This window comes from Copidosoma floridanum, unplaced genomic scaffold (assembly GCF_036245765.1).
Source record: "Copidosoma floridanum isolate Cflo_tuat_1 unplaced genomic scaffold, Cflo_Japanese_pri ptg000020l, whole genome shotgun sequence".
Taxonomy (NCBI): domain Eukaryota; kingdom Metazoa; phylum Arthropoda; class Insecta; order Hymenoptera; family Encyrtidae; genus Copidosoma; species Copidosoma floridanum.
In genome coordinates, this window is record NW_028321897.1 from 3,224,293 (window position 1) to 3,240,697 (window position 16,405).

Sequence of the window (16,405 nt, forward strand, 5' to 3'; positions counted from 1 at the left end):
GAGAGCGGGGTTGATGCTTTCCCCACATATACACACACGAGGCGATCTCGAGGTGATTGATAATAGAGTAACGAGCGATACATCAGCCCAATTTTGGAGAATTCAATGTCATTTTGGACTGCTGTTGACAGAGCCCTTTTACTGCTTGAAAGGCTAATAGTATTGGGTTCTTGGGTTTTTTTGGCTGTTGGTGTATACCTCGGGGGCTCACGTCAAGGATAACGAGGATGCAATGGTCGTTGTGATTTTAATTTTTTTTTTTTAATCAAAGGGACAACTATTTTGTCCAATGCGTGTAAGTTAAGTTCGACTTTGGTAATTGCGAGGAGCAAGGGACTCATGACAATAAAGTACCCCAAATAAAACAGAATTAAGCATGCCTGATGCGTTCGCATCGTTTCATTAAGAACGAGATAAATTGGGGTCCCTAGGGCCATATCAAGGGCCTAGACCGAAAAAGAATAATAAGTGTAGATTACTCACAATGAGGCCTACAACATTCATCAACATTATTTTCTAACAAATCACACGAAGGGATGTTCACCATAATAAATTTGTGTACGTAAGCATATTTGATAATGCATATATCTTGCTTTGTTACGTAGTTCTAATGGCAAAATTAAGCCGTGAGCCAAAATCACATGAAATTATTTTTGCCCCAATAAAAAGTACATTCTCTAATTTAGAATCCTGCCCCCCACGAATTTGCCCCCACCACATTTAGAGTGGTCTCCCACTTTCTCCCCCGCAGCCCCCCCATCGCATAACACTCTGTGTTTTTTCATGTTGAAAGTAACAGATATATAACTTAAAACGTGTAGTAAAAGAGTTGAATGGCACAAGGATTAGTATTTGTAGAGGCGGAAATATCGGGGTGAAAATAATAAACTATTGTGGAAATTGATACTCAAAAAAAAAAATTTTTTATTATAAATGATTAAAAAATTTTTTTACAACACGATAATATAAAATTATTATTAATTAGCACTATAAAGATTTACATAAAATTTTAGATCTTCAGGTATTCAATAAGAATAAAAATGTAAAAAAAATAATTCAAAAAATAATTTTTGAATTAAATAAAAAAATAATGGATTATTGATTGAAAAATAATGGTTTTGGTTTTTAAATATAATGTGCGAGGTAGTCGAAATAAATTAATCATTTTCCAACCCAAGATTATCAACCATAAGGTTGTTAGGCAGAATAATTATTTATTTATTTATTTATTTAGTTCGTGCGAAACTAACCTTTGAATTCGACCGCAAAATATTTTTTGAAATTTTAAAAACCGACGTTCATTTGAAATTAAAAGGTATGACTCGAATAAATGAATACATGTTAAATTAAAAATTTTTTGGATAATTTTTTTTATTTAAAAAGTTGTGGAAAGTAAAGAAAAAAAATGTTATATGTCATACATTTCAATTTAGCTGCACCCCATAAAAAATTTTTTTTTCCTTAATACAAAAAATGAAACATTTATAATTTAATATGAATGGCTCTAAATATTAAAAAAAAAAAAAATCCGAAACCAAAACACTTTCTTTAATATTTATAATATTTACAATATTATAAAGCAATTTTTTTACACAATTTTTCACTCTAGAGTCGAGTGTAAGTTGGTATTCGAGTAACGCTGAACTATACATTCATTGAATAATTCAAATATTTAATTTTAAGAAATCAATTGCGTTATTAAAATTTCAGTTACGTACCAGGTAAAATTTAATATTTTAATGACGTTTTACATAAACTAACTTGTTGACGAGTTATTTGTGTAAATAATATTCTTAGATACGGACATCTGAATCCAAGGATTTCGTAGGTACGCCCAAGGGACCGAGTTGGATGTACACCAAGGATTTTTTTTTAGCGAGGGTGCATCAAATAACGAAAAAAAATTAACTTTCTACTACCTAAGTAGGCATGATTGCTGTGCAGAAATGTAACATCTGTAAGAAAGAACCCAGAGCAAAAAGTGTAACATCCACTTATGAACACGTGTAAATCGGCTATCTCGAAAAGTTTACGTGCGGTTGGGTTCAAATTTGAATTGTAGCTTCATTTTCATACCACAGTCCACTAGTTTTAAATCCACAAAATTTTTTCGAAGGGAAAAAAGTCACATACTAGTCCTAAGATTGCAGAACTCTAAATTAATGTTGGTTTTTGCAGGTAACTTTTTAAGTGAACTTTTTAGGTCAAGAAAAAATTTAGATTGAAAAAAAAAAACTTTTAATTACTCATTTAAATCTTAAAAAAAAGGTATTTTCATGCTTTTATAGTCAAAGAAATATTTTGCAGGTTCCAAAAATCAGTTTTTTGGCTATATCTTGAAAATTCAAAGACTTGCTGGATAACGTCAAAGACAAAGGTAAAAAAAAGGTAAATTTCTTTTACATTTATTACGAAAAAAAAAAAAAAATAAAATAATAACTGATGATAAAAAATAAAATTACTTATTAAATTTTATTACTTGTCTCAAATCTAGAGTCTTATCATACTTATTTTCAGTTATTATTTTTCATTCGTTGAAATAATTTTCACTTGGGCACGTCGATAAAAACCTGTTATCCTGGCCGTTATAAGACATACATCTTGACGTATTTTTTCTGTGAAGTAAAAAAAAAATGTTTTTTTTCTTCCTTTTCTTACATATTTCACTTTGGTTGAAAAAAAAAATAAATAAATAAAAAATGATAACAAGGTTTCATCACCTTAGCTCATCTCCAACGAGGCTAAGCTCCGTATACAGTTAATGTTGAAAAATTAAAAATAAATGCTAAAAGTATTTTTTATTTTTTCTGCCTTTTACCACTTTTGTAAGTTTAAAAAAATTATTATTACGAACTTTGACATATTTTTCGGAAAGAGAATAGTTTTTTTTAACAGTACTTTTTCACTAGTGATTTTGTACGGTATTAAGAACAATATGGCACATAATGCAATAAATTTAAGAATACAATGCTAAAATTTATTAAGCTTCAAACAATCTGGGCGAAATGCAACAATAGTATGATGAAACAGTCAGGAGTCAGTTAATCGTTACATGCTATTTAAAGGTTCACTACTCAATGTAAGAAAAACACAGTTGTGTTTAAAAAAGTTATTCATTACAATCATAGCATGAATAATTAATACACATCAATACTTACTCGTATAAGTAGTATATAAAACCTTATGATAATTTTCACATGCATAATAGTTTAGCAGTTTAATTAATACAGTTATTTGTACTTGAAAGACATACATTTAAAAATTTGATTTGCAAAACTAAAATATTTTTTTTCGCAAAAATAAAACCAAGATTTCTGAAAACATTTTAGTAAATACATGCGTTTTTTTTTACCTAGTGTTAAAGAATACTTAAATACTCGGTGCTTGGTTCTTATAAAAATTTATTTACAAAATATCATATGTTACATAGTATCCTCGTGTGTACCCATTAGATTCTTGACATTTGACTATGTACATGTATTCACACTAAAAATCATACAAAAAAAGGAGTTAGTTAATAATTAGCTATGCTGAATCACATCATATATATTTCAAAACAGAGACTGTAGAATTTTATGACATAAATTGTCTTGACATTCATACATGTATAGATTTAACCAACACATTTTTCAACTCTGGATGCAGTTCATTTAGTTATCACTTCAACACGTTAAATTGAAATGAATTCAGTGTCCATGTAAGTAACAACTGGTTGGCTTGGAAGTGTGCAGCTTGCACATTCATCAGTCTCAGCTCTGAGACGGGGTCAATGAAGTTGGCATGCCCTTATAGCAATCAACTGTAGAAGAATGAAAACTGGACTGAGTACTTCAGAGTACTCAAGAGCACTCTGTCCAGTCAATTTTCTACAAAGAAGATACTTAAAAATAAACAGTAACAGCAGTGATATCAAACTCCACAAGCCTCGCATTACACCACTTTTCACCATTCCTTCCATGTACTGTCTTATAAAAACAATGACACAAAAGTAAGAGTTCAAAGCATCAGCGACAAACAGAGGAGAAAAGACTATCCACCAATCGTTGTTATCTTTAAAAGTAAACTGATCTAACTTCAATGCCAGTAAAACTATAAAGATGAAGTAAGACATCAAATTGATCCATATTTCAAATAACGTCAGTCCCAGCCAGCTGACTAACTCAGACAGGGAAAAGATCATTTTTATTGTATTGAAATTCGCATTTAAAACCTAAGAGCTCCAATAAGAGCTGTTCGGAATACTCGAATGTGTATGGCTGAGTTACATCTGTTGTTTACTTCATAGTCAGCATCATCAGTTTTTGGCTCGAGATCATCTAAAATAAGAGATGAAATCTGTAGATTTATAAGTTGCCACTACCACAAAAAATTATGATCTGGCACTTTTACCTGTTAAAGCAACACTCGAAGTTTTTACATACAACTGAAGCGTGCCATGATGAATTCTTTGAAGTTTCAGAGCCAAGTTGCACGTCTTATTAATAGCTCCTCCTAGTCCATGCAATATAACTTCTTTGGCCTCGGAAGCAAGAACTTTTTCACACTTCTTCAGCAAAGCCTGAAAGATGGAATGAAAAAATATGTCAACCAACATTGTAATGTTGAAAGTTTCACCCTTTAACTGCACGTAAAGAATACAAAAACTACGACACACAAGCCAGTTTACGTGTATTTTTTACTGAGACATAATGTGGAAAAACATTGGAAATATATAGTTAAAAGTCACACAGCAGTAGGTTATGTGCAAAGCTTATGATTGACCACACACCTTGAAATCAGTATTGTTGTTGACGTAAACATCCTTATTTCTTTGGGAAACCTTGTCGGGTACTCTCTTCCTCACAACATGTGAATCGTCAACAGTTTTCCTCTTGGCCTTTCTTTTCTCATCATTTGTTGTTTTTGCACTTTTCTGCTCCAACCCAGTCTCCGTTCTGTTGTCGTCCTCCATTCTGGTCGTGAGAGTGAAAGTGAGATATGTTTCGAATTGGAGAGTTACTATATTTTTTAGACTTCCAGACATAAATATACGTCAGAATCTCTCAAGGCAGGGCTGTATCCTCGAGAACCTGCCTTCCTGTCATATTGAGCTCAAACTTTGGGCTTAAAGTCCGGTTGAACAGTCTCCATAAGTTACAGCAAAATAAAATTGTTTGGGAGCTCAAAAGTTGACAAGTTTTAGGGACTTTAATTATTTGTGAGGCGCATTCTCTCGAATCACCAGGACTAGAATTCATTTCAAAGCGAAAAATGTTTGCTTTCGTATATTATATTTATCGCGGGAAACTATGTCTTGCGCGCGGGAAGAAGCAAACATCGAACCGCTCTTTTTTTATCACATTCTGAATCCTATTTTTTTTGGTAGTACACTAATACAGGCAGTATGATTAGATATATGCACATACGATCTTAAAAAATTTTCTTTTCCTTTTTTATATAGTAATAAAAATGAGTTACGTTGCGCCTTTTTTCATGGCTAGGCAGCACAACGGCCCTGAGGTGTAGGTACAAGGTTTTAATATTTCATTAATCGGCCAATCGTAGGAATTAACGTTCAAAGTCACGCAATAGGATCATACTTTAACCACGAACTACAGCGTCTACGAATCACTTTCCGACTCCAGCAAAATTGTTTACCTTTTAGGTACAGGGATACGAGTAGTTTCCACGACCAATCGGGAAGATGGAAAAGAGCGGGAACGTAAACCATTGCAGTACGTGTTGTTCTATACCTATATGTACATTTTACAGCGAATCAGCTTGTGCAGCCGACGTGCGGGAGACGTGACCTGACGCGACTTGTCGAGTAATGCTGACTATAGTGCCTAAATTGAGTTTATTTTTTTAAACGTGATGTCACCTGTACTAATCATCTGCGAGTCAGCAAAGCCAATCAGCTCGTTCCTAAATCTGATAAGGTAGCACAGAAAGTAGTAATACCACCACGATACACCTTAGCCATCCACGGCAGCTCTGATTTTCTTTTCTCTCGCTTGAGGTAAGTACTTACATGCAGTGTTTACATAGTTTGTCTTCCTCGCAGAGTAGGGCCTTCATTAATAAGTGTGTGTGTGTGTTTTTCCACGTGCATATCCCGGATTAATCAGGTTTGAGCTGAAAATAGTTGACCAGGATGATGGACAATTATTTTAAACTGGAGAAGATCGGTCAGGGTACGTATGGAGTCGTCTACAAGGCCAAGGACAAATTTACGGGAAAGGTCGTCGCTCTCAAAAAAATTCGTCTGGATACGTGAGTGGACCACCCTTTAGTTTTCATTCATTTCTTTATCTACTTACTACATTATTTACACTTGTTATTGTCACATCACAAGTTTTGCCAAACTAATCAATGATTTAATGTATATTTTACCAACTACATCGTTATATGGCTACAGGTATATATATATTGGTATTTACGTACGGAAGCCCGTGGATCGTGGATGTTCACACACACGACATTTTTAAAAGCCGAGCGTGAAAACGCTTCTTTTTATTTCCAAGTGGGACGTACCTATAATAGACTCTTGTTCGATTCAAGTGCTCCGAGGCCTTCGCCCGCTCCGAGCGACCCAAGAGTCGTTGAGGTGTATATCTGTATTTATGGCCAATACTGTAAATATAGATATACACCTCAATGACTCTTGGGTTGCTCGGAGCGCTTGGGGCACGTATTATGGAACAAGTAGTCTGATGGTGTTAGAAAAAAGGAACTAGTTTAGCGCGCGCAATTTAAATTCGGAGGTGGTTGTGTTGTATCTGTAAAAAAAAGCGTCTTTAACTAAATAACCCTGTAAATATTTTCTTAATTATCAATATCACCTGTTACCAGATTTTTTTAATTGTTAATAACGCAATAATTAATAAAATGATGGTCTCTAGCTATATAACTCAGGGCACTTATGTTGGCAACTTTATTCATTAATAACAATTAATGAAAAAAAATAGCCTTACACCAGATAATGCAGTGGAATTACTTGCTGACTTATTTATTTACAAAGCAATAATTAATAACAAAAGATCGTAAATTGATGCGATTTATTTTTCAGAGCCCATGCATAAAAGTTTACTGGGTTATTGTGGTTTTTAGCTTAATAAGTACTTGTATTAGGTATGTAGTAAGAACTTTTTTTATTATTATTTAAAGTGGCAAATAAGCTCGCTGTGTTACGTCGTTAAGGATTTTTTTGTTATTATTTATTGCTGTGTTTATTTATAAAATTAATAGCAAACTCGCTGGATTTTATTATTAATTATTGTTGAAATCAACTTCGCAAGAAGACGCACTAGGTTATTTGGTTTAAGGCGCTTTTTTAATAGACCCAACCACCAAATTTGAACTGCGCGGCCCTTACCAGTGGCTTTTTCTTAGAACTAGGGGGCTGTGCCCCCTGGGCGCTCCGCTCGCCAACACCCTAAATTTAATGAAACATTTATTTTCTGTATTCACTACTGTTTTCACTAATTTTTCAAAATCTCATTTTCAAATCTACCCGCGCTTAATCAGTCTCAGCCAATCACGCGACGAATAAACAGGCTTCGTCACGTGACCCATCGTTTTTTTAAGATAGGAAAAGGTGTTTTCACGATACCCGTGACAAGTACAAAAGGTATCAAATTTTCGCGGACGTCTATTATAGGTACAGGCTTCAGTACAATTATTAATACACATATACAAATGATGTACTTGTAAAATAAGCTCTAAGTAGGTATCACATTTTTTTTTAAGTATGGTTTAATTAATTTTTAGTGATCAATAAATATTTCTAAAAGAATTTAAACTTCTAGTATGATGTAAGGATATAACATATAAATGAAAACTTAATCTTGTTTCTACATCGCACATTTCTGTAGTCTTACATCATTTATAGACAAAATGCAGCTCAATAATACTTCTTGACTTCTTTTTTTATAGATTTTCTAGTATTGCAATAATCAATGCCGTATCTCCAGTTATTCCCAAAAAAATAACCAAAAGTAAACTTTGTCAGTTACCATTCTTTGCCAGTCTGCTTATAGATAATGTGTAGTTGAATATACGCTATGTATTATACAATTTTAGAGTAGTGTCATCATCGAGAAATTAAAAAATTCTTTGTTGGACTCATGCGTACGTATAAACTTTAAAGTATCACGGTGTTTATCAAAAACACTTACATATAGGGGATACCGGGGAATGACGGACTCCTTTTCTTCAACAGCTAATTACAGCTTTAATTTTAAAGTAAGATTAACCAAAAAAATCGATTTGTAAAGAAAAGAGAATGTAGTTATCACAACACAAGCAAATTATATAAAAATAATAAAACTTTTTGTTTAAGAACGTCACAAACCAAACCTCTGAAAACTGCTAGCGGTGCCCCGTAGTGAGGTACTTCTAGCAGGGGGTGGGGTACCACTAGCCTGATGAATCACGATGATTTGTTAGGGTCACTCGTAAAATGAATTTTGAAAAAGAAGTTCTTTTTTTTATTGAGTACTCATAAAATTGAAATAAAAAAATGACGAGAGCATGTATACATGTATACATATTACAAATATTTTAAATTACATTGAAGTTGTAACTTAGTTCTCATCCCCGTTCCCTCGGTTACTTTTTTTTTGTGACGCACCATTTGTAAAACTTGCTTAAACAATAAACATCTTAAAAACTAAATCACTTTGTGTATCACGGTGTATCACTGTATATCACAATGTTTACATGTCTGGATCAGGTTAGGAAATCTGTTTACGGTCGGAGATCACCGATAATATAGAGAACTCCTGTGCTAGTAGCGCCCCGCCCTAAGGTGCCGGTCATTCCCCATATAGAACATGTTATTATTTTTTAAATAACTTTTTTTTCATGCCTCCTAGAGCAAATTTAAAAAAAGCGTGTTGAAGGTTTAATCTACAAAATAGACATAATTAGTTAGTTTAAAACAGGTTCGATTGTATCGAGTGTGTGCGATTAAAAATGCGAGAGCAGGCACTCTATGAGATAAAATTTTACATGTTTTTCATTAAACTTACGCTGCATTGTTTAGTGTTTTACTTGGAGAAGGAAAAAGTAATCGCATTAGGAATTGTTATTTACAAGGTTTGAATTGAAAATATTTTATCATTCGGGAGAAACTGAGGTGCTAGAGTTACCTAGTAAGCTTGTCATTCCCCGGTCTCCCCTATACGTGTACCTGACTCAGTGTAAGCAACAGTTATCTAAACCAGGCTTCAACAGTTATCTGAAGTTCTTTAAGTTATTCAAAGTACTGTTTGAATGTGAATAAAACATATTTATGTGGTTATCTTTTCGGCATTTTATTGACATTCTAAAGCTGTAAGCAAATAAATTGTTTTTATTCACAACAAACACTCAATATAGAAAAAACTTATCGTAGATGATGAAAATATTTTTAAATTGAAAAAACCTAAAATGTTAAACAGTCTTGGAATACATAAGTAGAGATGGGAACTTAATGATTAAGTCTACGTTTTGCTAAAAATAAATTCATTTCCAGACTAAACCAACAAGTACTTTTATTTAAAAAAGGTTACAGAGGAAAATAATATCGCGTGTGAAAAGTTCGAGCGAGATCTTGTGACTCGATTTTTCACGGGGCTAGGCCCCAAAGTTTGATTTAAGGGTTAAGTCTCTTAAATTTTGTAACCCCTTACTTATTTGAATTACTGGTTTTTTTTTTTAATTTTTACCTTAAAATTTGAATTATTTTTATTATCACTCAAGCTTTTTTTTCTGCCATAGTTTTTTTCCTACCATTGAAAACCACGTGGATCGTCTAGACCAATATTTTTTAGGGTTCTACTTGAAAATGGTGTTTCAATCAGCTTCGTAGAGATATTGGAATGGAGCTAAACACTCAGGAAAGAGGCTTTTGCGAAACCGCATATATTCTTTCATTAAAAAATCGTATCAAGCTTACTTTTATTGACTACCTTAGTAAACATATATTGTACTGACTAACTTAACGTGCGTTCGTACACACGTAATCATCTAATAAATAAATTACCATTCTTATTATTTTTACAGTGAGAAAAACAATATTTTTATTGTGTTTATATTGTAATAAAAGCAAAAAAATCTGATTTGTTACAACAGCGAGAGCGAAGGCGTACCACCCACAGCGATTCGAGAAATTTCATTGCTGAAAGAACTAGCACATCCAAATATAATACAGCTGTTCGATGTCGTTCAAGGAGATAATCACTTGTACTTGGTTTTCGAATTCTTACAGCAGGATCTCAAAAAGCTGCTGGATTCTGTGAAATTCGGACTGAATCTTGAATTAGTAAAAGTCAGTTGTTTTTTTAAACCGTTACAACCTATACAACCATTCTTGTTATTCCATAAATTTATCATACATTTTGTATTTATAATCGCAAACGAAGTTTTTTTTCATAGCCTTTAGGAATAGGGGTAAACGCACCATCTACCGTACACCCGTAAATTCACTTTATTTTGTTACCATGATTGTAAGACAATTTGATACTAAATATTGACTCAGTAAATTTTCAACTGTTATTTAGGATCTCAAGAGAGCACTGAAATTTTTTTGAGGTGTAAGAGCTTGTTAAAATGATTTTATAATAAAAATATGAAATAAAAGTCGTGTTCCTATTTCCGTACTGCCGTTCTCATTACCGGACCCCATCTACCGTACGCGTTCCTATTACCGGACCCCATTTACCGTTTGACGACAGATTTGATTATAACCTCACATTTTTGTTTACAACTGCATATCGATCTCAGTGCCTGCTACATAAATCACGATGAAAATGTCAAAAGCAAAGAAAGATGGAAAATTGAAAATTAAGGAAAAAACGCCAAGTCAATTATGCAATTTAAAAAGATAGCAGACAGAAAAATCAAAAAAGAAAAACAATTACAGAGAGAGAAACTAAGATTAGAAAAAAAAAATAAAAAATTACGAAAGCAAAAAGAGAAGTTAAAAGCCATTGTAAAGAGAAAAAAAGTCTGTTGAGGAAGATTTAATGGACGAGACAGAAGTTATTAATTTACAAAAGCAGATTGGAGAACTTCAAGAGAAACAATTAAAATTAAACCAAAAAAGAAACAAAGATCCATCATGAGTAATTTTTGTAATGCAAGTTATTCTTGAATAATTTTTGCCAAGTGATGTTTTATTTAGTATTAATAGATTTAATTGTCGTTAAGCTGAAACTAATCTAAGTTTAATTACTGCTTGTTTATATGAAATAACTTATTTGCATTTATTGAAAAAAAATTTATTCATTAAAAAGATTTCTGTTTCATATCATGAGATATTATTGCTTTTAAATATTTTAATTAGACTGACAAAAATCAGTAAAAAAGCTTAAGACTATAATAGTAATCAACTTACGATGTTATGAATATTCAAGAATAACTTGCACTACAAAAATTACTCATGATGGATCTTTGTTTCTTTTTTGGTTTAATTTTAATTGTTTCTCTTGAAGTTCTCCAATCTGCTTTTGTAAATTAATAACTTCTGTCTCGTCCATTAAATCTTCCTCAACAGACTTTTTTTCTCTTTACAATGGCTTTTAACTTCTCTTCTTGCTTTCGTAATTTTTTATTTTTTTTTTCTAATCTTAGTTTCTCTCTCTGTAATTGTTTTTCTTTTTTGCTTCTTCTGTCTGCTATCTTTTTGAATTGCATAATTGACTTGGCGTTTTTTCCTTAATTTTCAATTTTCCATCTTTCTTTGCTTTTGACATTTTCATCGTGATTTATGTAGCAGGCACTGAGATCGATATGCAGTTGTAAACAAAAATGTGAGGTTATAATCAAATCTGTCGTCAAACGGTGAATGGGGTCCGGTAATAGGAACGCGTACGGTAGATGGGGTCCGGTAATGAGAACGGCAGTACGGAAATAGGAACACGACTTTTATTTCATATTTTTATTATAAAATCATTTTAACAAGCTCTTACACCTCAAAAAAATTTCAGTGCTCTCTTGAGATCCTAAATAACAGTTGAAAATTTACTGAGTCAATATTTAGTATCAAATTGTCTTACAATCATGGTAACAAAATAAAGTGAATTTACGGGTGTACGGTAGATGGTGCGTTTACCCCTAGTCACTTTTTTGTATTAGTGTAATAAATTAGAAAGATTAGATACCCGAAAAAGCTGATTTAACACTTTTTTTTGTAACAAAATTTCTAGAAATTTGAATAAATAACGTCTTTCTCCTTCATATTTTTTCCGGTCAGAGTTTCTCGCAGGAATGTCGTAAACATTAAGTACTTTAGCAAAACTGTCAGTTAGCAGAAATATATGTAGACCAACAATTACATTAAATTAAAGGTGTTTCTCCGGTTTGACTAATTTTAAATTTTATTTCTTACAAATTTATTTGAGATTTAAATGTATAATTTTTTTTAAGTAATCGCTCATTTAAGAGAGCACGTTATTTTCCAAGCTGAATTTTTCTTACCTCTCACTTCTTAAATCATTTCTTCGTAGCCTAAAACAAAAATTTCTTTAGCTAATCAATCCTGAAACTTAAAAATGAACATGTAGTCATAGTAAAAATAAATTTCAAATCATTTTTTTAAAGCTCAGATTATACAATATTTCTCACTACTTGACAAATCCTGATTGAAATTCAATTTTTTTAGACCAAAAATATTAAGTGGTTAATTGTAAACATTTTTTTCAATATTTATGAATTCCATATTATTTAATTTGGGAATCAAAATAATCGAACGGCACTTGTTAATTAATTGTTATTTTGGTTTCATAACACGAGTTTTTATTTTAGGCTACAATAAAGGTATTCAAGTGGGAATATGACTAAAATAACAAAATTTCAGAAATAACGGATTAGGTAAATGTCCCTATTCATGGAATATGAAAATTCATGTATTTGTTATGGAACTTACTCGATAAAAAAGTTGTGATAGTTGTATATTTTATTTATCTTTATGAATTAACAAGAAAAGTTTCATTATACATACAATAAATGATTAGTTTTAAAGATAATTCCACAAGTAGGGACAAAGTCAAACATAAACTATCTTTTGAACTGTACATAGGTAAACTTTATAATTATTTCTGTTGAATAAAATTGTGTTATGCAAGTGTAAAAACTTTGTCTTAAAATATTATACTTATATTTTTTTTAAAGTTTCATAAATAGGAACATAACTCTGAAACAAAAGGTACTTTGTTATATAATTATGTTCATTTTGGTCTTATATTCTATTTATAAACCAAAGTAATTTAACAATTAAGAACCATATTTAAAAATTAGAATGATAATGGTAAATTTCTAGCTCACCAACAAAAACCAAAATTTCTACCATTAAAGCTTACTATTGAGAAAAAAAAAATTAAAGAAACAAGTATGATAAAATTTGTGGTAATAATGTGGACATTTACCTTACCGTAAAAAACATGAAGCACCCGGAACTTCATCCGTGATCTACAAATTCGAGTAGCTATTTCTTATCTAGTCGTATAACATAACCTCTCACATTTTAAGTGCTGAGTTTTAAAATTCGAGTTAATATAACTCGCATCGCATTTAATTTACTAGTATATGGATCGTGAATGAAGTACCGGACGGTGTTTGTTCGCAGAGTGATATTATTAGTAATACATAAAGTAAATTACGTACAATCGGATGGTGTGAAGGCGATGAAAACCATTTACGGTAAATTTAGTGTCATACTTAAAAAAATATTTTTTCCAGAGTTACCTGTGGCAGTTATTGAAAGCAATAGCGTTTTGTCATGTTCATCGTGTATTGCACAGAGATCTCAAACCTCCGAATATCCTGATTGATCATAAAGGTTATTTAAAATTAGCAGATTTTGGACTGGCCAGATCTTTTGGAATTCCTGTACGGACATTCTCTCACGAAGTTGTCACTCTATGGTACAGACCACCAGAAATTCTTTTAGGCACAAAAATGTATTCTGCTTCTGTTGATATTTGGAGTATTGGGTGCATTTTTGCAGAAATGGTTAGTCCTTTTTTTTTATCAAAACTTTATAAAAATATGTATTATTGATATAAGCATGAAATATTAGTCATAAGCAACATACTGACTATATTGTGAGTGTGGAAACTCATCCTAAATCCTAGCTTATCATTAAAGGTAAGCTGCAGTAAGGTTTTTTCTTTGTTGAATGATTTTAATCAGAATCAAATGTAAGCAAACATAAGGTAAAACAAGACAAAACTGTGCGACGAGTTTGCAATTCTGGCGAATCTAAGTATTTACAGCAAATTGTGAAGAAAATAGTTTTTTTTTTTTTGTATAATATACACATGTATCAAGTCCAAAAGATGGTAGACTAGGTTATTTATTTATTTTGCATACCGCATAGATCCAAAAAAATATTTTTAAATAATTTAAATAAAATAGAAAACCAACGCAAATGAAACTTGTGAGATTTCGAACGGATTCAAAATACGTATAACACAGCCTTAATAAACAAAATCAATTAAAACGTAGACATACTTTTGATTGCTTATCTGAAATGTGTAGGTGATTATCGGCTGCAAATATTTTTAGGTTACATATAAGTTTGCGAAATAATTCCTAGAAGGTGTTCTTAGGAATATTATGATCTATGCTGTTGTGTGGTAAATTTATTTAATGAACAATATTTTAGAACTGTTTGAATTAAAAAATGTTTAATTAGATACTACTTCATTGACTGGCTTTTGACTGGAGTCTCGAAATTATAACCTATAAACTATTTAGGTTCAATTTAGTTATAAATGATACAATACTTTGTACTTGTACTGTTGTAAAAAAAAAAATATTTAAATAGTTGTTAAAATTAATACTAACATTTTTTTTCTAATTAGTTTATTCGTATTGTATCAACGTGTACCCCGATAAAGCACACCGCTCAAAAAAACTTTTTCAACGTTTCCAAAAATGTTTCAGTAAACTTATACAATGTGTTATTAACATCAAAAATAAATGCTGCCTATTAGTAACTGCAAACTGTATATGACAATATTAACGTAACCCTTCAAGTGAAAGACGAAGTAGTTCTATTATAACAGTATTGAGCAATGATATATTTTAGTATTTGTTTGCACCATAATGAGACTACTATTAAGTTTGTAAATTTAGGATGAAAAACATTTTAGCTTACAGCAACTGTAAGGTAATTGTTTTTTAACCTACTGGGATCCGAACAACGCCGACAGCGCCAATAGCTCATGTAAATTTACACAAGGTGGCTGTTTTCGTAAGCTTTGACAGGAGGCTAGCCTATATGCTTTGCCGTACCCCCATCCTGACATTCCTGACCGTTGTTCGGATCCCAATCTCAAATTGTGCCATACGAGGCTACTTTACCTTAGCTTATTATATTATACTGGGTTCATCGTCATTCAGATGGTTGAAAGTTAAATAAGGGAATATTTAATAACGTAGAAAATTTACACTATTAAATTTTCCGTTAACTCTTAATTTTGCCCTAATACTAATATGGACATATTTTTATTGTAGGCAACAAAACGAGCTTTATTTCCCGGTGATTCAGAAATAGACCAGCTTTTTAGGATATTCCGTACTTTAGGTACACCAGATGAAACAAGTTGGCCTGGAGTTACTCAACTTGAAGATTATAAATCAATATTTCCTCGCTGGCAAGCATGTGATTTAGAGGAGATCGTACCAATATTTGATGACCAAGCCAAAGATTTGTTAATGGTTAGTTTAATGTATTTTTATTAATCATTTATTAACAGCTCGAGACAAAAGTATCGTGTTTCTGTTGATTACATTGTAGACAATAATTTTGCTTTTTTACAGAAATTACTGACGTACAATCCACTAGTAAGAATCACGGCAAAAGAAGCATTAACTCACCCTTACTTTGCGGGTGTGACGTTAGTTGCTCCACCGCTACTGAAGAAAGACTGAGATATACACCCAACGTTCAGCACGAAAAACAGACAAAGTGAAGTGTAAAAATTTACCAAATCTAATTAATAAAGGCTATGACAGAGATATGCAGGCTTTGTACAATTTCGAGGTTGATCTGCATGGACAACGTTTTCTTTACGTCATCCGTAAACTTTTTTGACAAAATTTTTGGACTGATCTTTGTACAAGATTTCAGTGATTAAAAGACTATGGAGTTCAACGTTATTTATTTATATTTTTAAAATAAATAAATAAAAAACCAGTGTGCCTGTAATTATATTTCTGTACTAGAAATGAAATATTTATTTGAACAGGTTTCTGGAAATTTGTACAATTTTTTTCCAAAACAGTATGTAATTGCAAGAATATATTTAACTATAAATAAACATTTGCAAAAAACTTGAACACATTAATCGTTATAATTTGAAAATTATACTCATTTTTCCGCACGTGTATCGACGTCTCGGTCGAAGTAAGCGCAATTGAACGTGAGTTAGCGCGC

At 31.9% G+C, this 16,405-nt stretch overlaps 3 protein-coding genes across 4 annotated transcripts; 1 reads left to right on the top strand and 2 right to left on the bottom strand.

Annotated features, from left to right (window-relative positions):
- Positions 1-3,401: 3,401 nt before the first annotated feature.
- Positions 3,402-4,180, bottom strand: LOC106643949 (transmembrane protein 203). The gene has a single exon (XM_014359284.2). It carries the CDS (start codon positions 4,178-4,180, stop codon positions 3,767-3,769), a length of 414 nt encoding a protein of 137 aa, XP_014214770.1. The 3' UTR covers positions 3,402-3,766.
- Positions 4,181-4,203: 23 nt separating this feature from the next.
- Rpp20 (ribonuclease P protein subunit p20) lies at positions 4,204-6,440 on the bottom strand. 2 transcript variants are annotated; one of them, XM_089593649.1, is made up of 4 exons: positions 6,424-6,440; positions 4,769-4,952; positions 4,390-4,558; positions 4,204-4,316 (listed from the first exon to the last, which is right to left on the bottom strand). In XM_089593649.1, exons 2-4 carry the CDS (start codon positions 4,949-4,951, stop codon positions 4,204-4,206), a joined length of 465 nt encoding a protein of 154 aa, XP_089449775.1. In that variant the 5' UTR covers position 4,952; positions 6,424-6,440. The 2 variants fall into 2 exon arrangements, with proteins under 2 accessions (XP_089449775.1, XP_014214769.2); XM_014359283.2 differs by lacking the exon at positions 6,424-6,440 and having other exon boundaries at positions 4,769-5,708.
- Positions 5,487-16,308, top strand: LOC106643945 (cyclin-dependent kinase 2). The gene is made up of 7 exons (XM_014359278.2): positions 5,487-5,644; positions 5,752-5,998; positions 6,108-6,252; positions 10,096-10,291; positions 13,702-13,974; positions 15,484-15,687; positions 15,790-16,308. The coding sequence occupies exons 3-7, from the start codon at positions 6,134-6,136 to the stop codon at positions 15,898-15,900; spliced, it is 903 nt and encodes a 300-aa protein (XP_014214764.2). The 5' UTR covers positions 5,487-5,644; positions 5,752-5,998; positions 6,108-6,133; the 3' UTR covers positions 15,901-16,308.
- Positions 16,309-16,405: the final 97 nt, after the last annotated feature.

Coding starts and splice junctions, on each gene's coding strand:
- Rpp20 (XM_014359283.2), bottom strand. CDS start 5,023: ATGTCTGGAAGTCTAAAAAATATAGTAACTCTCCAATTCGAAACATAT. Junction 4,559..4,768: donor ACAACAATACTGATTTCAAG/GTGTGTGGTCAA, acceptor TCCATCTTTCAG/GCTTTGCTGAAGAAGTGTGA. Junction 4,317..4,389: donor TTCGAGTGTTGCTTTAACAG/GTAAAAGTGCCA, acceptor CTCTTATTTTAG/ATGATCTCGAGCCAAAAACT.
- LOC106643949 (XM_014359284.2), bottom strand. CDS start 4,180: ATGATCTTTTCCCTGTCTGAGTTAGTCAGCTGGCTGGGACTGACGTTA.
- LOC106643945 (XM_014359278.2), top strand. CDS start 6,134: ATGATGGACAATTATTTTAAACTGGAGAAGATCGGTCAGGGTACGTAT. Junction 10,292..13,701: donor TGAATCTTGAATTAGTAAAA/GTCAGTTGTTTT, acceptor TATTTTTTCCAG/AGTTACCTGTGGCAGTTATT. Junction 13,975..15,483: donor GGTGCATTTTTGCAGAAATG/GTTAGTCCTTTT, acceptor TTTTTATTGTAG/GCAACAAAACGAGCTTTATT.